Source organism: Pleurodeles waltl, chromosome 12 (genome assembly GCF_031143425.1).
Source record: "Pleurodeles waltl isolate 20211129_DDA chromosome 12, aPleWal1.hap1.20221129, whole genome shotgun sequence".
Lineage (NCBI taxonomy): Eukaryota > Metazoa > Chordata > Amphibia > Caudata > Salamandridae > Pleurodeles > Pleurodeles waltl.
In genome coordinates, this window is record NC_090451.1 from 681,371,744 (window position 1) to 681,397,170 (window position 25,427).

Genomic DNA, 25,427 nt, shown 5'->3' on the forward strand with positions numbered 1-25,427 from the left:
AAGCCACCTTCCTCAGGGCAACAAATCCAAAAATATCAACAAGCTGGAAATATCTCTGCATAAAAATTAAAACACATTTATATTTAACTCTGTTGGCTTGTCATTCGTGTCCTTACAATATTTCCATTTAATAGGCACCTACAATATTGGTCACCACTGTGATGCAGTGAGTGTGCACTCAAAACGCAAAAATACAAATAAAACTCACATACTTACAAGAAAAGCCCAACAGAAGAAAAGAACCCCAATCCACATAATAGATAAAAAGATAAACTAAATAAACCGAAAAAGTGCAATATGGAACCGGAAACAGGCAGGATTTTACATTCGTACACTTCACCCTAAGAGTTCCAGTTCACTGATCATGTGGCATCTCATAGCCTCTAATGGTATACATAGCTAATAAATTGCATTTTGCCATGGAATTTCTTCATTTAACCCCTTTTGGTAAGTATCTAGAAAAAAATCCCCAAATCTTCCTGTTTTTTACTTCTTCTATCTGAATCCTCCCCATCTTTCGTTATAATCTTTTCCAGAATGGTCCATTTAATATCTTCTTCGCTGTGCTTATGTTCTAGCCAATGAGCTACAAGGGGGGCATTGAGTTTTTGAGTTCTGCATGCTGAACAATGTTCATAATATCTTACTCTAAACTCCCTAGCTGTTTCCCCCACACAGCCTAGCTTACATGGGCAGGCCAAAAGGAATACGCCCACAGTATCATGACCCACGAATCAACGCAGCGGTCTTTCAACCGCGGTAATCTATTGGCGGTACACACCGCCGCGCTCAAAATACACACACATACAAAACACAACCACATTGGACAAATCGAAATACACACACCTGATACACATACACACACACCACACCCACACACCCAATCCAATATAAAGCACACACCCACATCACTCACAAACCCTTACTACCAGAAATTTGAAAGCAGGCCACAGAGAAACACTACCTAAAACAACACCAGCATCCACAGACACACAACACCATCACTTACACAACATCCACGCACCTCAAACAACACACACCAACACATCCCCTCACACATCACAACACACACCACCTCACACATCACCCACACCACATCATGGCACATCAACGACACCCCAGGTTCTCTGAGGAGGAGCTCAGGGTCATGGTGGAGGAAATCGTCTGGGTTGAGCCACAGCTATTCGGATCACAGGTGCAGCAGACTTCCATTGCAAGGAAGATGGAGCTATGGCGCAGAATTTTCAACAGGGTTAACGCAGTGGGACAGCATTCAAGAACACAGGATGACATCAGGAAGAGGTGTAACAACCTACGGGAAAGGTGCGTTCCATGGTCTCCAGACACCAGATTGCTGTACAGAGGACTGGCGGTGGACCCCCACCTCCTCCCTCACAACTAACAACATGGGAGGAACAAGTCTTGGCAATACTGCAACCTGAGTGCCTCGCAGGAGTAGCAGGAGGACTGGACTCTGGTAAGGCAAATATTAACTACTTTATCCCCACCCTACCTGCATGCCATCACAAACCCGACCCTTACCCTCACACCCATCACCCCAACAACCCACAGATACCCCACCAACAAAACCCACACATCCCAAAAACAAGCCCTGCATGTAACACCAATGCATGGACACCCATCACCAAAGCATGTCCACTACAGATACCCACACAGACCCCAAACCAACTATCACACAAGGACCAAGCCAAGAATGCAAGAACTGGAGTACAGTGTCACTCACCCATTGCATATGATGACACACACAGTTGCAATAATCATGCCTTTACACCCCTACAGGACCCCTACCCAACGTCACTGGACAGGAGGTGCCAGACATATCCAGTCCCCCTACAGAAGCGACCCACAGTGATGACAGCAGCTCTGCACAACTGGATCAAGATGACCAGCCCGGCCCATCAGGGACCTCGGGACAGTTGGTTCCCCTGACACTGGCACAAGCCACCACAGAGCCTCCCCCCCAGGAAACACTACCACAGCACCCACCCAGCGGGCCCATCTCTCTGTCCCCAGGACACGTCAATCAGCAGTGTGTCCACCACTACAGGGAACCTAGGCAACCCCACAAACACAGGACGATCAGGGACCTGGGGGCAGTGGGCACACGGTTCAGGGGCCAGAGGCACAGGACAACAGGGAAGCTGGGAGGACTGCTGTGCGACAGGGGGAGGACAGTACCAGGGAACCCACTCTCCACGAGGCACTCTCCAACATCATGGGAGCTTTCCATAATTCCCAGTAGACGATGGCAACGGTACTGGCCAAGTTCCAGGAGACCCAGCAGCTGCAGGAGGAACACTACCTGGGGATCAGGGAGGACTTGAAGTCCATTAACAACACACTGGTCACAATTGCAGGGGTGCTGCAAGACCTTGTCAACACCAGGAGGGACACAGTGGCACAACAAGGGGCCCCTGACACTATCCTGGACGATGAACAGCCCTCCACCTCCGCCGGCGCTAGTGGACAGGAGGCACCTTCACAGGAACACAACACAAGCACCCCACCCCCTGCAGATGGAGTACCACCCCGCAAACAGTCCCAGAGAACCAGGAACAAGACAGAAAACATTGCCAAGACCCCCGCCAGGAAATTAGACCCCCCTGAATGTCACCCTTCTGTCCCACTTTGTCACCCTGTCCATCCTTCAACTGCCATTGCTCTACTTCCTATGCCCCTCTGGACAATGCACCTGTGAAACAAATAGACTGGACTCTGCCATGGACATTCCTCCACCATCCCCCCAGCCCATTTTACAACCCCCTCCACTTAGCACAGAAATAAACACACTTCAATCACAAAACAATCTGGAGTCAGTCTGTGCTTTAACAAATATGTAATTGCAATAACCATGGAATATAGCAATGTCAATTTACTTGTGCACAGACCAATGTACCATAGCTGTAGGCCAGGAGGACACATAGCAGAGGGCACAAAGTGGGAGCTACATCTGTGAAATGGAAAGGCAAAGTGACAAGTCAGAGTCCATACACTGAGTGAAAAAGACAGACTTATGCTAGCTCAAACAATAGTATGAGTTGTGGGAGGCAGTGACATCTTCTTACCTGTGTCTCACTGGAAGTACTGCATGATTATGTTGTTTCGGTTGTCGATATCCTCTTCTTCTGCCTCCTCTTCTTCACTGTCCACAGGCTCCACAGCTGCCACAAGACCACCAACTCCTGCAGAAAAGGCACCTGCCGTCGCAAAGCCAGGTTGTGCAGCATACAGCAGGCCACGATTATCTGGCACACCTTCTTTGGTGAGTAGTAGGGAGAACCACCTGTCATATTGAGGCACCGGAATCCGGCCTTCAGGAGGCCGAAGGTCCATTCGATTACACTCCTAGTTCGCCCATGTGCTTCATTGTAGCATTCCTCTGCCCTTGTCATGAGATTCCTCACTGGGGACAGTAGCCATGACAGGTTGGGGTAACCAGAGTCACCTGCAAATATAGAGGTACAAGAGTTAGACACACACTAACCCATAGAGACAACCCCATACCAAGACACCTATTCACACTGTATTGGATCCTTGGCCTCACCTATTAGCCACACACGGTGCCTCTGCAGTTGCCCCATCACATAAGGGATGCTGCTATTCCTCAAAATGTAAGCGTCATGCACTGAGCCTGGAAACTTGGCATTCACATGGGAGATGTACTGGTCTGCCAAACACACCATCTGCACATTCATCGAATGGTAGCTTTTTCTATTTCTGTACACCTGTTCACTCCTGCGGGGGGGTACTAATGCCACAGGCATGGGCAATGCCTGTTTTGAGTGGTGTGGATGGAAGATACATGGGGGGGCTGAGGCCTGCATGTGCGGACGGTGAGTGTATGTGCGTCAGGGCAAGGGTGGGAATGGGGGGCAATGAGTATGACGGTCCGGACGGGTAAGTAATTTCCTTTACCCCGTACCATTCCTCTAGGTCAGCGCACACCAGAAGAAGGGTACTTGGCGTGCCACCGCCAAGGACGTCCGGACCCTGGGGGTCCACAAAGATGGAGCACCCACTGCCGTAAAAGATAGGAGGACCTGCGCCGCTGGAGCAAGAAGATGGCGGAGGCCCAGCTGGGGATGGCCCCCCAATGTGGGAGTGGTGCCTGTCGCACAATGACCCCCCTGATGTTCTGGATCCTGGCGGGGGCCTATCTATCCGGAGTTGGATGGGTTCTTGAGGGCATCACAGCAGCCACAAGGGGTTGAGTACACTCACATTCAGTTGCCTTTGCGCGCATTACGAGGTGTCTGGGTGGGGGAGGTGGCCAGTGGGTTCTCCTAGGCCAGGACGATCTTGGTAGGCAAGGTCCCTTGTGAGGCAGGCTATGTGGCACCCCAACCCAACTAGTGGTTAGAGCCATCTACACCTAGTCAGGCTCCTGTGACTTCCAGGTGTGCAGCAATTGGGTTTAGGCCTTGTACCCCATGGGCATGTGATTAATCTAGGAAGTATAAGCGCATGGCGTAGTGCAAAGGGCTGCTCACTGTCTGTTGTGTCCGCCAACGGTAGTGGTGTTGCATGCACTGAACATGTTTTTCTTCAGTCTTCCCCCCCCTTTTTGTGGTCTCCCTGTTCTTGTGTGCAATAGCATCATCAGGTGGAGGAGCACTGGCACCGGAGCAAGAGGGAGCTGCATCCCACTTGGCCCTGGAGGGTGAAGCTACGGAGTCTGAAGACACCAGTGGGACAAGGGGCGAGGGGAGCTCCACGGCGGGGACAGGAGCAGAGACCAGCGACAGCGACTCCTCCTCTGTTGGGAGCTCCCTTGCGGTGGCGGGTCCCTCTGTGCCCACTGCATCAACAGGTACAACCGCCACCCCCCCTACCAGCACCGCCCTCCCAGCAGCCCCTCAGCGTGAGTCCCGTGCCCGCTCACCCAGGAGGGTGGGCGTCTCCTTCGCCCCAGGCACCTAAGGCCCTGCCCCAGTCAGCCCTGCTGCCCTCAGTGAGGAGGCTATCGACCTCCTGAGATCCCTCACTGTTGGGCAGGCTTCAATTATGAATGCCATCCAGGGTGTTGAGAAGCATTTGCAACAAACAAATGCATACCTGGAGGGCATTCATTCTGGCCAGGCAGCCCAACAGAGAGCATTTCAGGCTCTGGCCTCAGCCCTGATGGCAGCCACTGTCCTTGTGTCCAGCCTCCCCCCTCCAACCTCCTCCACCCAGACCCAATCCCCACTACCTCAGCCTATCCCAAGCACACCATCAGACCAGCATGCACACACATCAACACACAAGAGTGGCTCAGGCAAACATAAGCACCACACATCCCACATGCACTCACACAAGCACCATACCCATGCACACATACCAACATCCACTTCCTCCACTGTGTCCCCCTGCTCCACATCTCCCTCCTCCCTCCAGTCTCGTCTCCACTCACACCTGCATGCACTACATCCTCAGCCACTACCTCCATCACCACACACCGCTCACGTGCACTCACCACCCCAACTACCATTCACACATCCCCAGTGTCCACTCACAGTGTGTCAGTGAGCCCTCCTCCCAAAGTACACAAACGCAGGCACACACCCACCCAACAGCCACCCACCTCACAACAGCCTCCAGTCCATGCACCTTCACCCAAATTCAGCAGACGTACACCTCCTACAACCACTACCTCTTCCTCCACTCCCAAACCCCCTCCATCTACCCATCCCAGTGTGTCTAAAAAACTTTTCCTGTCAAACCTTGACCTCTTCCCTTCACCTCCCCCCCCGTCCTTCCCCTAGGGCCAGGCTTTCCAGGTCCCAGCCCAGCACCTCAGCCACCACATCCCCAGGCACAGTGGTGCCAGCAACTGTGGGCTCATGGAGTGCGCCAACCATCAGGGCTGCCAGTGTGCCACGTAGCGAGAGCAAGGACATTCCGCCACCTGCCAAGGTGAAAAAGGTGCCCACGTCCCGGAGGGAGAAGCCGAAAACACCAGCCACCAAGGGGTCAGCGAAAATGAAAGGGGATAGTGGCAAGACAACTGCGCCAACATCAAAGGTGGGGAAGGGCCAAAAACTGAAGGGCAGGTCATGAGAGGGCATGGTGGCACAGACTGAGGGACCAGTGTCACACCTTCTGTCCACGTCCACGCCAATCTGTACGGCGGCGAACACCGCCACCTGTACCGCCACCTACACCACCTCCGGCACATCTACAGCCGCTGCAACAGTCCCCAGCCTCTTCCCCGGTGGGTAGCTGTCCAAGGCTGTAGGAGACATCCTGCTTTCTCCCTCTGCAGGTGCTGACACATGCCCTGCTGCCACAGACCCCGCCGCCAGTTCCACCGCCTCAGACCCCGCCACCAGCACCGCCACGACAGACACCGCCCCCAGCACCGCCGCCACAGACCCCTCAGCCAGCACCACCACCACAGACCCTGCCACAGACCCCGCAGCCAGCACCGCCACGACAGGCAACGCCGACCACAGACCCCGCAGCCAGCACCGCCGCCCGAGACCCCGCCGCCAGCACCCCCACGACAGACACCGCCGCCAGAACCGCCACGACAAACACCGCCGCAAGCACTGCCAGCGGCCCCGCGACGTCCTCGGACAGTGGCACCACCACTGACATGCCTACCATCCCCAGTGGTCAGTCTTCCGAGGCTGGTGGTGAGTTCCAGGACCCTGGGCAGCTTCCATGAAGCATTACTGTTATCACTGTTGTCACCTTCAGGTGGAATGCAAAGCCACAGCAGTGTGGGGTATGTCGCTGCCTCCATGGCGTATCATGCTACCTATACCTCGGCAATCTCGTGGCACACACACCCAGGTGAGGGAATTGTACCGGCCACACTGCACGTGGAGCATTCTGGGCACCAGGCCCCCTCCAGAACCAGTGGAGAGATACATCCACTACTTCAGTCCTTGGCAGGATGAAGCACTCTGGGCACCAGGCCCCCTCCAGAACCATTGGAGAAAGCCATCCACTACCTCAGTCCTTGGCAGGATGAAGCACTCTGGGCACAAAGCCCCCTCCAGCACCAGTGGAGAAAGGCATCCACTACCTCAGTCCTTGGCAGGATGAAGCACTCTGGGCACAAAGACCCCACCAGAACCAGTGGAGAAAGGCATCCACTACCTCAAGTCCTTGGCAGGATGAAGCACTCTGGGCACAAAGCCCCCTCCAGAACCAGTGGAGAAAGGCATCCACTTGAGAGACTGTGGTTTTGCACTCCCCAGGATAAAGCAGTGGGCAAAGCACCCATTGGAGAGACTTGAGAGACTGTGGCTTTGCACTCCCCAGCATAAAGCAGTGGTCAACCCACCCACTGGAGAGACTTGAGAGACTGTGGCTTTGCACTCCCCAGGATAAAGCAGTGGGCAACCCACCCACTGGAGAGACTTGAGAGACTGTGGCTTTGTACTCCCCAGGATAATGCAGTGGGCAACCCACCCACTGGAGAGACTTGAGAGACTGTGGCTTTGCACTCCCCAGGATACATCAATGGCATGGAGCCCCCTCGTGCAGCAGTGGCCTCGTGCGTTAACCAGGCTCAGGTGTCCCCCTTTCCACTCCCCCTGAGGTGCCTGTTTCATTTCGATCTGATGCCCCTCCACTGTTCTCTCCGTTTCCAGTCAGGTATCATGTGTGGGCTTCGCCCATGTATTTTGGGCCCAGTGGTCCACGGACAATGATTGGTGCACTATCCGGACTTGTGTAGTTGGTGTACATAATTGCGTTTACTGGATTTTGAACCTTGATAATGAGATTTCACATGATTACATTCGTTCAAATCAATTCCTTTTGTACTTGCGTTCTTCCAGGGGGTGACGGGTGTATATGTAATGTTGCTGCATGTATTTGTGTGTATGGTGGTGTGGGTGGGGGTGTGTCACTCTCTTTTCCCTCCCCCTCCCCCATCCCCTGTGTTGTAGGTGCAGTACTTACCGTGGTCGTCGCCGCCGTCGTTGGTGCTCCTGATAGAAAGGCAGGTCATGCCATCAAGAGAAGGAAGACCAGCATCGGCAGTATCTGCAATTCGGGCTCCATGGCATCCTGGTTCCTCGTGGGGTGTGGAGAGGTGAGTATTTTCCCTTCTGTGTACTGTTTCCGCCATGTTTTTGTTCGCATTGGTTCTGCCCCAGAAAAGGTGGCGGATAGGTATCTTGTGATAGGGTGCGCCGTACATTGTCTTCCGCCTGTCTGTTAGCGGTGACTGCCGCGCTGTTTGTTTGTCCCGCTTTGGCGGTCGGAGTGTTAAAGTGGCTGTCTATGTTGGCGGTTTCCGCCACGGTCATAATCCCATTTTGTTTTCCACCGGCCTGTTTGCGGTATTACCGTCGCTTTGACACCGACCGCCAGGGTTGTAATGAGGGCCTATATCTCATTTTGATACAGTATATACAGAGTCAGCTTCCTACACCATCCCAACCCAAAAGCGATGTATTGGTCACCACTGTATGCTCTGGGTCAGGAAGTGAGAGAGGTCTGCTACTGCCTGAACTGCAGTCCTATAACCACCACTGTTTATTTATTGCAGTCTCCTCTGAAATCTTAAATGTTTGGAGAGGCCCCTTTGATGTTGAGCCCACAGGGACTTCAAATCCCACTGCAGAGCCAACATATGTTACCTGGCGTACTCCACTAGTAGTGTGCAGGATGCTCTCAGTCCCTGCAGCCTTGGTGTCAACTTTACCAAAATCTAGGCTGAAAGATCAGGATCATAGCCTGAAAGCCCCAGACTGGGTGGTTTTGTCCTTCAAAGCATGTTAAAGAGGCTTGGCAGGTTGAAGCCAGAGGCTAGGCAACACACTGACCTCAGCCACCAGCAGGCGCGATGGGCACCACTGTCTCTATCACAACACTGCTGGGTTCCCTTAGGGGGTTGGTCAGGCTGAGGTAAGAGGCACATTGGCCAAAGCCCCAGAATCTTGGGTTGTGCCAGTACCAGCTATATAATCATCTACGAAATCTAAAGACTTCAAGAGGGAGATGAGAGGGTGACATGAGGGAGTGGAATCCCACTTTGACTTCAGAATTTGCTCCACCCGAGGTACCGGAGCAGGAGAAACCAGTGAAGGTCCCGGGCGGGAAGAGCAGACAGTACTGGAAGAGACCCTAGAGGGATGCTGTGCAACGAGGGACGACTTGTTGAAACTGCTCACGGAGCCCAAACAGTTCCATAGGGCCTAATGGCACGCCAGACAGGACTGAACCCTTCTGAAACATTTCCACCATCACCTGGAGCAAGAGGGCTGGGTTGGCCCCCGCCGCTGGGAACTCGATGAGGCTCAGCACTGTTGCTACAAAGGGCAATGGCAGTGGAGATGGTGGTGGAGCCAGAGGAGTCTTCTGAGGCGGAATATTATGAATAATATCCACCAGTTCAAGTTCAGGGGAAGATAGTGCTGGAGGATATAAACCTCTGAATCCTTCCTATTCCTGTGTTTCCCCCTTTTCTTCCTGGAGGACTTGGATGATGGAGAAGAGCAGAAAGTTGACCTGGATCTTGATCTCGACCAATGTTGAGTTTGATGATCATCGCAGGTACGGGCCACAAAACTATTTACATCAGTCTCCTCGATTGCCTTGGGATTTATGCTAAGGCATTGGTCGAAAGATCTTGAGTCATGCCTAGGATCAAGGAACCAAAGTCTGTGATCGACATCTGGATGTCACAGTTGCAACAAAACTTAATCCTGTTTTTTAGAGCTAAACATATCCCTGACGCACTGCACCAGTTCATAGAAAGAAGTTTTGGGGAGCCAAAATTCACCTTGAGCCTGAAGAGAGGATCTCTGGAATTCCCTGGCGTCAGGTTCGAATCCAAAACTTTTTGCTGAGCAATAACCTGGGCGCGCCATTGGGTGGCGTCAATCGGATCCGCGTGCGTCGTTTGGCTCCGTGAGGTGTCGTCAGCGTTGTTGGAGCCGTCTGCGACATCACGGTTGCCTATAAAGACCCCACCCCAGCGCGCGTACATCAATTCTTTTACCCACAAACACCAGAAGCGCAGAGTCACGGATGAACCAACAGTTTGTCTGTGCAAAACTAGGGCCCTGAAAGGGATAAACCTAACCCTACTACAAATATCCACAGAGCGAGAAGGCATGGGTGGGTGTAAGGAATCTGCAGCTAGCTTGAGTCTCTACCAGATAATGCGTTACTGAAGGCATGTAACTTGTTCATCTGATAGAGATTTCTAGCTGCAGATTCCTTACCTTTGAAAAGATGCCCAAGCCATAAACTCCTGCCGGTGGGCTGCGGATACCTCTACTACACTAAAAGGTCCTGTAGGACTGAACGGGCAAAGTGTCCATCTCTCCGTACCTGATTGTCCAGGCAGTAATGGTTTGCAAACGTGCAAAGATGCCCACGTTGCCGCCTGACAAATCTCCAGGATTGGAACACCCCGAGCTAGCACACCTTTGCCCCTGGTAGAATGAGCCCTCAAGCCCTCAGGAGGCTGCATCCTGGCCAATGCGTAGCAGATCTTGATACAAAGACCCAGCGCGAAATGGTTGGCTTCTGCACTGCCTGACCCTTCTTTGCTCCCACATACCCCACAAAGAGTTGGCCATTCTCACGGAACTCTTTTGTATTGTCATGTCAGAACAACAAAACTCTTTTTAGGTCCAGCCGGTGGATTCGCTCCTCTTCCTTAGAGTGATGCAGTGGAGCAAAGATGGTGGGCAGGGTGATGTTCTGACCCAGATGAAAAGGGGTCACCACCTTGGGGAGGAAAGAGGCATGACTTCTGAGTACCACCTTGTTTGACTAGATAGTGAGATACGCTGACTTTGATGACAGAGCTTGCATCTCACTCACTCTCCTGGCAGATGTTATTGGCAATAAGAAGGCTGTCTTGATGGTGAGCAGCCGGAGGGGATAGTTGTGTAAAGGCTCGAAGGGAGCACACATAAAAAATGTGAGGGCCAGATTTAAGTCCCAGAGTGGCATAACAAAGTGCGTAGGGGAAATCTATGTACAATGGGGGATTTAAAAAGTTAAGGTTGATCAGGCAACCGAAGGAATGCCGATAAGGCAGAAAGACAGCCCTTAAGAGTACCCAAGGCAGAACCTTGCTGGGCAAGGGAAAGTATAAAGAGAAGGATATCAAAAAGAGAAGCAGAAAGAGGATCAATAGACCTGTCTGTACAATACTATACAAGACGTTCCCAATGTACCATTTTAGTGGAGGGACACATGGCTGCCAATAAAACTTTACAGACTTCGGGAGGAAGGTCAAAAGCCATCAACTGCCACCACACAATCTCTACACATGAAGGTGCAGAGTTGACAGGTTCGAGTGGAGAACCCTTCCCTGCTGCTGCGACAGAAGATCCTCCCGAAGGGGCAGCCTGATCAGAGAACTGAAGCTCATTTTGATAAGCTTGGGATCCCAGACTCTCCGTGCCCAATCTGAAGCCACAAGGATGACTTGGGCCTGGTCATTCTTGATCTTCTTGAGAACTCTGGGCAGGAGTGGTATGGGTGGAAAAGCGTACAGGAGGCCTGAACTCCACTTGCGAATGATTGCCACCTTGGAAACTCCAACGCGCAATACTGCTTACATTGCACGTTCTCTGTGGAGGCGAACAAATCTAACCAAGGCTATCCCCACTGCTAAAAGAGTCCTTGCACCACCTCCGGATGGAGATACCAGTTGTGATCCTCTAGGCATTGACAGCTGAGTTTGTCCACCCCGGCGTTCAGAGAACCTGCTAGGTGTTGTACCAGCAGGGTTATACCCTGCTGTTCCACACATGTCCAGAGATGCAGAGCATCTTGACAAAGGATCCACAACCACAACCTCAAACTGCCCTGTTTGTTGCAGTACCACATTGCAGTGGTCATGTCCATGAACACCTGCACTAGCTTCCCTTTTACAACTGGAAGAAATGCTTTCAATGCCAGTCGGATCGCCCGGAGATCCAGCAAGTTGATATGGAATCCGGATCTCTGCCTCTCCCAGATGGCCACCCCATCCCAGAAGTGACTCATCTGTCACTACTGTGAGATCTGGCTGGGGAAGAGAGAGAAGTCTGCCTCTGACCCAATCGCAGTTCACTAACCACCACTACAGGTCTTTTGCAGTTCCCTCCGAGATCTGAACCGTGTCTGTAAGATTTCCCTGATGCTGCCCCCACTTGAACTTCAGGTCCCACTGCAGAGCCCTCATATGCCATCTGGCATGCTTGACATGCAGGATGCCATGAGTCCCAACAGCCTCAGAGTCTGTCTCACCGAAATCCAGGATAGAGGCCGAAACATTGGTATCGTAACCTGAATATCCTGGACTTTCTGCTCAGGAGGATAAACCGGAAACTGCACTATGTCCAGAAGAGCTCAGATGAAAGGAAGATTTTGAGAGGGATTCAGATGTGACTTTGGCATGTTTATAGCGAACCCCAGTGAGTGCAAGAGGTTTGGCAGCGTCTGAAGGTGGCTGATGAGAGCCTGGGGTGTAGAAGCCTTCAACAGCCAGTCGTCGAGGTAGGGGAAGACTGAAATCCCTAATCTGCGCAGATGAGCTGCTACAACCGCCATCACCTTGGTGAACACCCGAGAGGCACTGGTAAGACAAAAGGGGAGCAGAGTAAACTGAAATTGCTTATGATTTACCTTGAACCACAAGTAGAGCCTGTGGGCAGGCAGGATGGGGATGTAAAAATACACATCCTGCAAGTCCTACGCTACCATCCAGTCTCCTTGGTCTGGGGCAGACAAGAAATGAGCAAGAGTGAGCATCTTGAATATCTCCTTTTTAAGGAAGAGATTGACGTCCTTTAAATCCAAGATAGGGCAAAGGCCCTTTTTCTTTTTTAGAATCAGAAAGTAGCAGGAATAACAACCACTGTCTAATTTTGACATCTATGGCTCCATTGGCCAAGAGAGCCGTAACTTCCTTGTAGAGCAAGATTAAATGATCCTCCATCAGCCGGTTTTCAATGGAGGGATAGAGAGAGGGAAAGACTGGAAGGGGAGGGAATAGCCCTTCTGTATGATCTGCAATACCCATTTGTCCGATGCTATGGACCGCAAGTGAGGGAGATGAAACTGAATCCTCCCTCCAACTGGACGAATATGGTCTTGCAGGCAGAAATATACTAGGAGGGTTTGGGTGCTGTGGAAAAGGGGTGGTGGGCGACCTCTGGCTAGACCCTCTGGATCTGAAGGTACCATGACCTTGTCCTCGCACTGGATGGTGTAATGATGATGGGGACAGTGGCTGACCTGTGGGTGGCGTGGTACCCCGTTCCTTACGAAGCCTTGAAAGGGGTGAAAGGCAGATTGCTGGCGAGCAGGCGTCGAGAGGCCCAAGGGTTGGAAAAAGGCCTGCCAAAAAGGCAGAGGGTAGTTCGATCCCAGACCTGCTCTTAACCTGCGCGGAAGAAAAAGAACTGTTGTACGCGGTACCGGGGTGGTGCCTTTATAGGCGACTGTGATGTCACAGACGGCTCCAATGACGCTGACGATGCCACACAGAACCGAACAACGCATGTGGATCTGAGCGACGCCACCCAGGGTATTGCTCAGCAAAAAATCTGAGATTTGAAGCTGATGTCAGGGAATTCAAAGGTAAGAAATCTGCAACTAGAAGTCTCTATCAGAAAATATAATCAGTATAGTAGGAACCAGCTAACCTAAGGTCCAGACTGTTTAGCCACTTCTCTTCCTTGGAAGGATAAAGATGGGAAAGAAGGAATGGTTTCTTACCTGTAACTCCAGTTCTCTCGTAGGGGTATTTCCATGATAGTCATAAGCACTGAATAGTTCAGCGCGCCTGCGGGGACCCCGGAGCACTGTTGTGTAGTATATTCTTAAGTGCAATCATCAGCTCCTTGACAAAAAAGGTCTGTGAAAAACACTTAAGAATAACAATGTGCAGCCTATGTGAACAGCTACACAGGCCAAATTGTTAGAAGAAAAAAACAGTTGTAGTGTAAATTCACGTTTAAACCTCTATTTATTCTATAAATACATAAATAAATACATTCTCATATTTTATTTACACCTCTCATGAGAATAAAACAATGTAGGGCAGTGTAGCCCATAGGCTGCCATTATACAGAATGAAAATAGAGCTGTGCCTTTAAGAAAGTAAAGTCTTCCTGTTTCCCATCATGCACAGCAAAAGGCAGTTGCCTCAGTTCTTTTTTGGAGGCTATTAACCTGACATGAAGAAAAACAAAACATTTGTTGGAGTACCAACCTCCATAATATTCATGTTCTATGTCAACTCCACCGGGGAGGAGGGAGGGTTGCTTATGACTATCATGGAAATACCCCTACGAGAGAACTGGAGTTACAGGTAAGAAACCATTCCTTCTCTCGTAGGGGATTTCCATGTATAGTCATAAGCACTGAATAGAGTAGCAAGCCCATCCCCATAACCGCGGTGGAGTAGATATAAGAATACTGAGAAAAACATGAATCATGCAAACAAATTCTTGAGCAAAGCCTGTCCAACCTGAGCATCTGCCCTAGCGTCTGTATCAAGGCAGTAATGCTTAGTAAAGGTATGGACCGACCTCCAAGTGGCAGCCTTGCATATTTCTGCCAAAGGGACATTTCTCATCAAGGCTACAGTAGCTGCTTTCCCTCTGGTAGAGTGGGCTTTTGGCCTACCACCAAGGGATTTGTTTGCTAACTGATAACATAACATTATACATGAAACAATCCACCTGGATAAAGATTGTTTAGATGTGCCCAAACCTGTTCTGATTGGGCCATAGTTAATAAAAAGCTGTTGTGATTTTCGTAAGCTTTTTGTCCTGTCCAAGTAAAATTTCAAGACTCTCTTTACATCCAGAGAGTGCAGAGTTCTCTCAGCAGGAGTAGCTGGATTCTGAAAGAAAGTCGGTAATGAAATTGTTTGGTTCACATGGAAGTCGGAGACTACCTTAGGTAAAAATTTTGGATGAGTTCTCATTACCACTTTTGCAGAATGAAAAACCGTGTAGGGTTCCTGAGCGCAAAGGGCCTGGATTTCGCTGACCCTACGCGCTGAAGTGATTGCCACCAGAAAAGCAGCTTTCCATGTGAGATGTTGCAGCGATGCCTTATGTATCGGCTCGAATGGCGGCAGCATCAGACGTGATAAGACAACGTTCAGTTCCCATGGAGGAGAAGGCTTTCTAATGGGAGGAAAAACCTTCTTTAAACCTTCTAGGAAATCCTTAATAATCGGAATCCGAAAAAAGGAAGTTTGTGAAGGACTCTTTCTGTATGCCGTGACAGCCGCCAAGTGAACTTTTATTGACGACAGTTGTAAGCCCGATTTTGCCAAACTTAACAAGTATGGCAGGATAGATTGTTCTCCACAGGAAACCGGGTCAATGTTGTTGTGTAAACACCAAATGCAGAATCTCTTCCACTTGCTTGCATAGGCTGATCGTGTGGAAGGGCGCTTTGCTTCCTTCAGAATTTCCATACAGTCCTGAGGTAGGTTCAAGTGTCCATATTGCACTAGCTCAGGAGCCATGCTGCCAAACTCAACGATGAGGGGTTGGGATGAGATATCTGCCCTCTGAACTTCGTGAGCAGGACCGGACGATATGGTAGCCTGATGTGTGGTTTGAGTGACCGGTGAAGAAGGTCTGGGAACCACCACTGGCGTGGCCACTCCGGAGCAATTAGGATCATTTTGGTCTGAGCATTGGACAGCTTCTGGAGGCCCGCCGGAATCAGGGGAAGCGGTGGAAAGGCGTAAAGAAATGCTCCTGACCAGCTTATCCATAGGGCATTCCCCAATGTCCCTGGATGGTAATATCTGGAGGCGAAGTTTTGGCATTTTTTGTTGTCTGGGGTTGCGAAAAGGTCTGTAGAGGGGGTACCCCAGAGTGCGAAAATGGAATGAACGACGTCGTCGTGTAGTACCCATTCGTGGTTCTCGTCCATTACCCGACTGAGGGCATCCGCTTGAACATTCTGGATGCCGGGCAGGTGAGTTGCCACTAGCGACAGGTTCCTGGCTAGAAGCCAATGCCAGATTGTCTGAGCCTCTCTGGATAAAATTCTGGACCTGGTGCCTCCTTGTTTGTTCACGTAGTACATAGTGGCCACGTTGTCTGTCTGGAGAAGGAGAGTTTCCGTTCTCAGAGAGGGAAGGAAGGCTTTGAGCGCAAGGTGGACTGCGCGAAGTTCCAGCAGGTTGATGTGATAGAGACTCTCTCTCTGTGACCACTCTCCTTGGACTCGAAGATGTTCCATGTGCGCCCCCCATCCGAGCAGTGACGCATCTGTTACGATGGTTTGAGATGGAGGCCATTGTTGGAACGGAATCTCCACCAAGAGATTGCTGGGTAAACACCACCACTTGAGGGATTGTAGGGTGTGAGGAGAAAGAAGGACTTTGTTCTCCCAATCGTCCCTCAGTTGACACCACTGATCCTCCAGATTTTCCTGCAATGGTCTCATATGGAGGCGAGCATTGGGAACCAGATGGATACAAGACGCCATCGAGCCCAGTAGAGAAGCTATTATTCTTGCAGTGGCTTGAGGTCTTTCCTGCAGTTGTTTGCACTTTTGGAGAATCGATAACCGTCGTTCCTCCGAAGGAAACACCTTTCCTAGCCTGGTATCTACAATGGCCCCTAAGTAATGCAACCTCTGAACAGGTGTTGCTGTAGATTTCAGGAGATTGACTTGAAGACCAAGTTTTTGCAGCAGTTGTAGAGTCCATTCGAAATGCTGTTGTGCCTCGAGACCACTGGAGGCCTTTATGAGCCAATCGTCTAGATAGGGGTAGACGAATATTCGCTGTTTCCTCAAGTGGGCGGCTACTACCGCCATGCATTTGGAAAAAGTTCTCGGCGCTGATTTTAGGCCGAAAGGTAGAACTGCAAATTGGTAATGGCGTTTTCCGACGGTGAACCTTAGGAATTTTCGATGTTTCTTGGTTATTGGGATATGAAAGTAAGCGTCGCAAAGATCTATTGCACAGAGCCAGTCGCCCTGACGTAGATGTGGGTAAATTTGGTGTAAGGCTAACATCCTGAATTTTTCTTTGCGAATCCATTTGTTTGCTGTCCTCAGATCTAAAATGGGACGAAACTCTTGTTTGTCTTTTTTCGGTACAAGGAAATATCTCGAATAAATCCCCTTCCCTTGCTGGCTGATGGGAACGGGTTCTATGGCTCTTTTTTGCAATAGAATATTGACCTCTAACTGAAGAGCTTCGAGATGCCGGTTGGCTGTTTTGGGTGGAACAGATGGTGGAGAACTGGTGAATCTGAGAGCGTAACCATGTCTCACAATATTCAATACCCAGGCGTCTGTTGTGATGCGTAGCCACTCGTCCAGATGATTTGAGATACTTCCCCCTACCGGTGTGGATAACGGAGGAGGGGGAAGCAAAGATTCAGGGCTTAGACGTGGGAGCCTGTCGAGTTGCCTGAGTTTGAGGTGTTGAACGACCCCTTGTCGACCTTCGCTGAGTGGAGAAACCCCTTTGATGCTGCTGTTGTTGCTGCTGCTGGGGGCGCGAAGACATCCAGTGTGGCGACTGATACCGGTGTGTGAAAAGTCGTCGTTGATATGGCCGGAAAACCTTTCTTTGTTCTTTCGGTCTTTCCATGCCTACCGCTTTCAGGGTATCTAGTTCAGCCTTCATTCTAGCCATCTCGTCATCGGCATGAGAACCGAACAAGGTGGAGCCCGAGAAAGGCAAGTTTTGTATTCGCTGCTGCGCTTCAGGTTTGAGTGATGTAAGTCTCAACCATGCATGCCTTCTGAGCGCTATCCCGTGTGCATAATTGTGTGCGGATAGCACCGAAGAGTCAGCTGCAGCACTTATAATTTGGTTAGAAACCATGGCTCCCTCACCCACGACCTCTAGGAAATCTTCCCTTTTATCCTTAGGAAGATGTTCCGCAAACTGCATTAAAGAGTCCCAGAGGGCACGGTCGTATCGCCCTAATAACGCAGTAGCGCTGGCTGCCTTCATCGTGACGGCTGCAGTAGAACATACTTTTCGTGCTGCAGCATCTATCTTTCTGCTCTCTTTATCTGGAGGCGAAGAAGAAGACGGTGAGGTTGAATGCAGTTTCTTTTCCGCTACTATGACCACCGAATCAGGTACTGGGTCCGACCTCAAGAATAGAGGATCTTGTTCTGGTGGACGATATTTTTTAATAAGTCTGGAAGGAGCAGACTTTGTTGCGGCCGGTGCAAGGCAAATATCCATTGCTGGTTCGAGGAGACCTGGAACCAGTGGAAGCAAAGGTCTGGAAGATGTCCTGTGATGCAAAGTCTCGAAGATCACTGACGTCGATGGGGCAGGTACCGCCAGCGGGATGTTCAGCTTGGTCGCCCCTCGTACTAAGACCTCCTGGAACGTATTCACATCATCTATGGGGGACACTCTCGGGGACGGTGAGTCCGATAGGGTTGGAGAGTAGTCCCGTGTAGACGAAGAAGAACGCCTGTGATGTGAATGCTGAGATCTCCGTGATTCATGACGGTGCCGAGAGGAAGAAGAGCATCTAGAGGAATGTCCAGAACGTCTTACAGACCGCGTTGGAGTCCTCAAAACAGACTCTGAAGGAGGAGCCGGAAGAGGCGCCGTAGGTGTTACCGGCGTCTGTGGCAATGGTGATTGTCGAGGAGAGAGTTGTGGAGACGCTGGAAGGAGGATGAGTGAGGCCGAGGATTCTGAGGTTGTATAAACCCTTCTAGGTCTTTTTGATTGTCTCGACGTCGACACACTCCTCGACGTCGAAGTACGGTGACGGCGAGTGCCCTTCGACGTCGATTCTTCTCGCCGTTGAGAATCTCTCGACGACGACCCTCGACGTCGCCGTGATGACGGTGAACGCCTACGGCGTCGAGCACCCCTCGACGTTGATCGCTCTCGCCGTGTCGACGGCGAGCCGGATTCAGATCTCCTCGACGTGGAACGTCCTCGCCATGTCGACGGCGACCCAGATCTCGACGGCGAAAGTCCACGCCGTCTCGACGGTGAAATCGTCGTCGACGGCGAGCGATGTCTCTTTCTCGCCGGCGAACCACTCCTCGACGGCGAGCATGTTGGCGCCGTTCCTTGCCTCGACGTCGACGCCCTCGACGTCGTCGGAGACCTGTGCCGTTTTTGAGCCGGTCTGGTCGGAGTTATAGAGGAAACAGTGTGAGCCCTGGTAGAAGACTGACCTTCTCCTCGCTCTGTGGTAGAATGACCACTTTTCCTCCTGTCCTCTTTCGCCTGGAGTCGGATCTTCTCCCTGTCACGAAGGGTCCTTCTGGAGAAGGTTTTGCAGATGTCACACGACTCCGGTTTGTGGCTGGAAGGAAGGCAAATTATGCAGACCCGATGTGGATCTGTTTTGGCCTTTTTTCTGCCACAAGAAGGGCATTTGTCAAACAGTGAAGGCATTTCTGAAGTAGAAAAACCTCAAAATTCTGTCAGAATCTAACAGAAAACAATAGAAAATGATCACTCAATGTTAAAAACATCGAGTGAAATTGAAATTCAAAAGATTTTAAATTAATTTCTGTCACAAAAGGATTTTGTGAGGTAGAGCTCAATGCTTCAGGGTCCTGTCAGAAAGGAGCCGGAAAAAAGAACTGAGGCAACTGCCTTTTGCTGTGCATGATGGGAAACAGGAAGACTTTACTTTCTTAAAGGCACAGCTCTATTTTCATTCTGTATAATGGCAGCCTATGGGCTACACTGCCCTACATTGTTTTATTCTCATGAGAGGTGTAAATAAAATATGAGAATGTATTTATTTATGTATTTATAGAATAAATAGAGGTTTAAACGTGAATTTACACTACAACTGTTTTTTTCTTCTAACAATTTGGCCTGTGTAGCTGTTCACATAGGCTGCACATTGTTATTCTTAAGTGTTTTTCACAGACCTTTTTTGTCAAGGAGCTGATGATTGCACTTAAGAATATACTACACAACAGTGCTCCGGGGTCCCCGCAGGCGTGCGGAACTATTCAGTGCTTATGACTATACATGTAAATCCCCTACGAGAGAAAATAACTTACTTACCTGTAACTGTAGTTCTACAGTACTGGTATCTCTAATAGATTCACATGCTTGAATCATTCTCCATCGTCGAAGTGGGAGTCCCATGATACCATAATAAAGCAGTACAGAACACTGCCGTAAGCTATAATGGAATTGAAACATTGACTTTAATAACCTATCCATATCATTGAAAAGGAACAAACTACAGCCAATCATGTGATAGCACCCTCTGGAATACTCCCCACAGAGGCTGAATCCCTCAGATTTTCAAGCACCGGTGAGTAACTAATCCCGTAACAATAAAAAGAGACTCTATAATGGGAGGTGGGGGTCGTTTATGAATCTAGGAAAAATACCAATACTGCAGAACTACAGTTACAGATACACAAGTTATTTTCTTTCCCATCTTAATCTTAAGTATAGTTTTCTTTTCTAGTATTTCATAAATTCACATGCTTGAATCAGAATAATAAGCAGTTAGAGTATTTGGACAGTCCTTATGTTAACAGCACAAATAGCAGATGGCGGGTGTAAACATCCATACGGAGAAACACTCACATGCACACAAAGTAATCCTGTAACAATACGGAGAGACTATAAGTGGAGGAGGGTGGGTTGCATGTGAATCTATGAAAGATAGCAATACTGGAGAACTTCAGTTACAGATAAATAACGTATTTTCTTCTCCAGTATTGGAGATTACATAGATTCACATGCTTGAATCAGAACAGTAAGCAGTTACAGTATTTGTACAGTCCATATGCTAATAGCACAAATAGTTGATGGCGGGTGTAGGAAAATGGCTCGCTGTTGCAGTTACTCCCCATTTTTTGCCTGATATTTAAGCTGACTGGACTAAGAAGTGTGCTGGGACCCTTCTAACCAGGCCCCAGCACCAGTGTTCTTTCACTAAAAATGTACCATTGTTTCCACAACTGGCACATCCCTGGTACACAGATAAGTCCCTTGTAAAAGGTACCAGTGGTACCAAGGGCCCTGTGACCAGGGAAGGTTCCTAAGAGCTGCAGCATGTGTTGTGCCACCCTAAGGGACTCTTCAACTAACACATGCACACTGCTATTGCAGATTGTGTGTGTTGGTGGGGAGAAAAAGGCAAAGTCGACATGGCATCCCCCTCAGGGTGCCATGCACACAATATACTGCCTGTGGCATAGGTAAGTCATCCCTCTAGCAGGCCTTAAAGCCCTAAGGCAGGGTGCACTATACCACAGGTGAGGGCATAGTTACATGAGCAACATGCCCCTACAGTGTCTAAGTCCATTCTCAGACATTGAAAGTACAGTGTGGCCATATTAAGTATATGGTCTGGGAGTTTGTCAAAACAAACTCCACAGCTCCATAATGGCTACACTGAATACTGGGAAGTTTGGTATCAAACTTCTCAGAATAATAAACCCACAATGATACCAGTGTTGGATTTATTACAAAATGCACACAGAGGGCATCTTAGAGATGCACCCTGTTTTTACCCAATCCTTCAGTGCAGAACTGACTGGTCTGTGCCAGCCTGCCACTGAGACGCGTTTCTGACCCCATGGGGTAAGAGCCTTTGTGCTCTCTGAGGCCAGAAACAAAGCCTGCACTAGGTGGAGGTGCTTCACACCTCCTCCCTGCAAGAACTGTAACACCTAGCAGTGAGCCTCAAAGGCTCAGGCTTTGTGTTACAATGCCCCAGGGCACTCCAGCTAGTGGAGATGCCCGCCCCTTGGACAAAGCCCCCACTTTTGGCAGCAAGTCCAGAAGAGATAATGAGAAAAACAAGGAGCAGTCACCCTCCAGCCAGGACAGCCCCTAATGTGTACTGAGCTGAGGTGGCCCCTGCATTAGGAAATCCTCCATCTTGTTTTGGAGGATTCCCCCCAATAGGATTAAGGATGTGTCCCTCTCCCACCAGGGAGGAGACACAAAGAGGGTGTAGCCACCCTCAAGGACAGTAGCCATTGGCTACTGCCCCTCAGACCTAAATACACCCCGAAATTGAGTATTTAGGGGCGACCCTGAGCCCAGGAAATCAGATTCCTGCAACCTGAAGAAATAAGAAGGACTGCTGACCTAAAAGCCCCACAGAGACAATGACTTGGCTCCAGCCCTACCGGTCTGTCTCCAGACTCAAAGAACCTGCACAGCAACGCATCCAGCAGGACCAGCGATCTCTGAGGACTCAGAGGACTGACCTGCCCCTAAAGGACCAAGAACCTCCCAAGGAGTCTTCACACTCTGCACCAGACGCCCCCGGCTCGAGTTTGGAGAAGCCATCACTGCAGAGAGGACTCCCAGGTGACTCCAACAAGGTGGACACCCTGAGTCGACTTCCCTGCACCCCCACAGCAACACCTGCATGGAGGATCCAGAGGCTCCCCTGACCGCGACTGCCTGGTAACAAAGGAACCAGACGCCTAGACCATGCACTGCACCCACAGCCCCCAGGACCGAGAAGAACCACCTACCAGTGCAGGAGTGACAACAGGCGGCCCTCATCCTAGCCCAGTCGGTAGCTGGCCAGAGAAGCCCCCCCTGTGCCCTGCCTGCATCGCCAGAGTGACCCCTCGGTCCCTCCATTGTTTTCAACGGCAAACCCGACACCTACTTTGCATACTGCACCCGGCCGCCCCTGTGCTGCTGAGGGTATATTTTGTGTGCCTGTGTGTGTCCCCCCCCCCCAGTGCTCTACAAAACCCCTCTGGTCTGCTCCCCGAGGACGCAGGTACTTACCTGCTAGCAGACTGGAATAGGAGCACCCCTGTTCTCCATAGGCGCCTATGTTATTTGGGCCCTCCTTTGACCTCTGCACCTGACCAGCCCTGTCTTCCTGGTGCTGTGGCTTTGGGGTTGCCTTGAACCCCCAACGGTAGGCTGCCTATGCCCAGGAGACTGGACTTGTAAGTGCTTTACTTACCTGAGAAACTAACCAATACTTACCTCCCCCAGGAACAGTTGATATTTGCAGTGTCCACTTTTAAAATAGCTTATTGCCATTTTAACCAAAACTGTGTGTACTGCTGTTTTACATCAAAGTTCTATACTTCCCTGTGTGAAGTACCTTACAATTTATGTACTTACCTTGTGGTTCTAAGAATAAATTAAGAAAATATATTTTTCTATATTTAAGTCTTTGAGTGTGTGTTCTCCTTTATTGCCTGTATATGTACAACAAATGCTTAACACTAACCTCTGATAAGCCTACTGCTCGACCACACTACCACAAAATAGAGAATTAGTATTATCTAATTTTGCCACTATCAACCTCTAAAGGTGAACTCTTGGACTCTGTGCACACAATCTCTCACTTTTAGATAGTATATACAGAGCCAACTTCCTAAAGTGGGTATAAACATCCTTGCAGAGAAACAGTCATATGCACACAAACATTTGTGTGTGAATATATATATATATATATATATATATATATATATATATATATATATATATATATATATATATATATATAAAATAATATATATATATATAGACACACACACACATTAAGTAAACACATGTAATCTAAAAAGGCTCACCCTATTGAAATTAATGGCGTAGCACCTCCTGTCCAACAGATGCATCACTGCGCTGATTTCAATGCATAAAAGTATGCACATTCTTCCATGTAAAAGCACAACATATCTTTTGAGAGAAGCACTCAAGCAAACAACGCAGTCAAGGTAGAGACTGCTCTAGTGGAATGTGCTTTGATCTTAGCTGTCAAAGGTCTGCCAGCTTTAGAATGACAGAACAAGATAGCAGTTGACAGCCATTAAGCAATGGCTGCCATTGTGACTTGGGCACCTTTGTGAGTATTTCCTTTAGTTATTAAGAGTTGGTCAGTTTTCCTGACCTGTTGGGTGCGATGCAAATAGAACTTGAGACATCTGTAGATGTCTAATATATTCAGTGATATTTCCACTGCTGACTGCAGATTCAGAAAGAAAGTTCTTAGTGTTGCAGCCTCATTAAGATGAAAATCCAAAAGGACCTTGGGGATAAATTTCGGATTGATTCTGAGAATAACAGTTATATGTAAAACACAGGAAAGGCTCCTTAATTGTAAATGTTAGTATTTCACTCACTCTCCTGTCTGATGTTAACACCAGCAGTTATGCTGCTATCCATGACACAAACTTGAGGTCCACCTTGTGTATTGGTTCGAATGGACTCTTCAACAAATGTGTTAGCAGTACATTCAGGTGCCACGCAAGAAGAGGGGTCCTTACTGGAGGCAAAGCCCTGAAGAGTCTTTTAAAGAACTGCTTAATGATCCTATTAGACCACAAAGACAGAGAGGACAAAGAGTGTCTATATCTTGATATTGCACCAAGGTGAGCTTTAACTGACGCACCAGTGACAAGAGATAAGGTAGAATTTGTTCTGGTGATGCTTGAAGGGGATGCACATGACTTCTAGCACCATAGACAGAAATGTTTCCATTTCAATCAATATGTTTTGTTGTGGTGTGTGTTTTGGCTTTTGCAAAAATACTTCTGCAGTCTTGCAGGATATTAAATATGCAAACTCATGGTATTCATGAGCCACGCGTATAAGTTGTGTGTGGATGAAGGACCTAGCTTTGGTTCATTGTCAATAGAGTCCTGGGCGGTTTCACACAAATGTGGTTGGTTTCTGACAACAGGAGCAGCTCAGGCAGTACATGGATCAATTACTAAAAGTACAGTAGGTGCTTTAAGTCAAGCAATGCATATCCCAGTCCTGGTGCTGGAACAGCATTTGACACTGTATGTGAAGCATATTGATGAAGTTGAAGGAAAGCGGGCTGCCACAGGCAGTGATTTAGCTCTATCAGGAAAGAATGATGCAAACAAATAGGTTTTAGGTTCAGGTAATGAAAGAGCAGTTTGGGCTAGTCATCAAAATGAAAACTTTCATCCACATTATTCCAAAACAATACCAGGTACTAATGTAATCCCAGAACGAGGTTACCTGTGAGAAGATGAGCACTCTGTGCCCCTGTTCTTTCAGCTTTCGCAGCATCTTCTGAAGTAGCATGAGCTTCCCAGAAGATTTGATGAGGGCGCTTCCTTCATATGCTCCGCTAGGCAGCTTGGGAGATTCCTAATCGGACAAAGTTAAGACTCATCAATAAGTTCAATAACAGATTCCTCAAGAAGACGGACTTGACTACTTTAAACTGCCTGTGACACAGAATACTAACATCTAACAATTGGGTATGATCCGATGTGTCATCATATCCTTTTATGAATTACAAATGATAACCATGTTTAACATTAACAGTTCACAATTAAACTCTTACTGTAGGAAAATGCCTTTTTTGACATGGTCCTCCCCCGCTTTTTGCCCACTAGTCCTGAGGTTTCTCATCTGAGGTGCACTAGACAGGTCCCCAGTGCCAGTGCTCTTCCCCGAAAAAAAGGTATCATGGTGTACAGGTGGCACACTCCTCTACTGAAGTCCCTTGTAAGTGGTACCCCTGGTACTTAAGGCC

The 25,427-nt window shown here is 49.3% G+C and overlaps 1 protein-coding gene across 10 annotated transcripts in view; it reads right to left on the bottom strand.

The window, feature by feature from the left end:
* The window catches only part of CHD3 (chromodomain helicase DNA binding protein 3), a 1,503,198-nt gene that overhangs the window by 787,281 nt on the left and 690,490 nt on the right, over positions 1 to 25,427 (bottom strand). For all 10 annotated transcript variants that reach the window (XM_069218663.1, XM_069218665.1, XM_069218664.1 and 7 more), the window contains exon 20: positions 24,905 to 25,036. In XM_069218663.1, the coding sequence (XP_069074764.1) occupies positions 24,905 to 25,036 (132 nt within the window). The remainder of the gene's footprint in view (positions 1 to 24,904; positions 25,037 to 25,427) is intronic.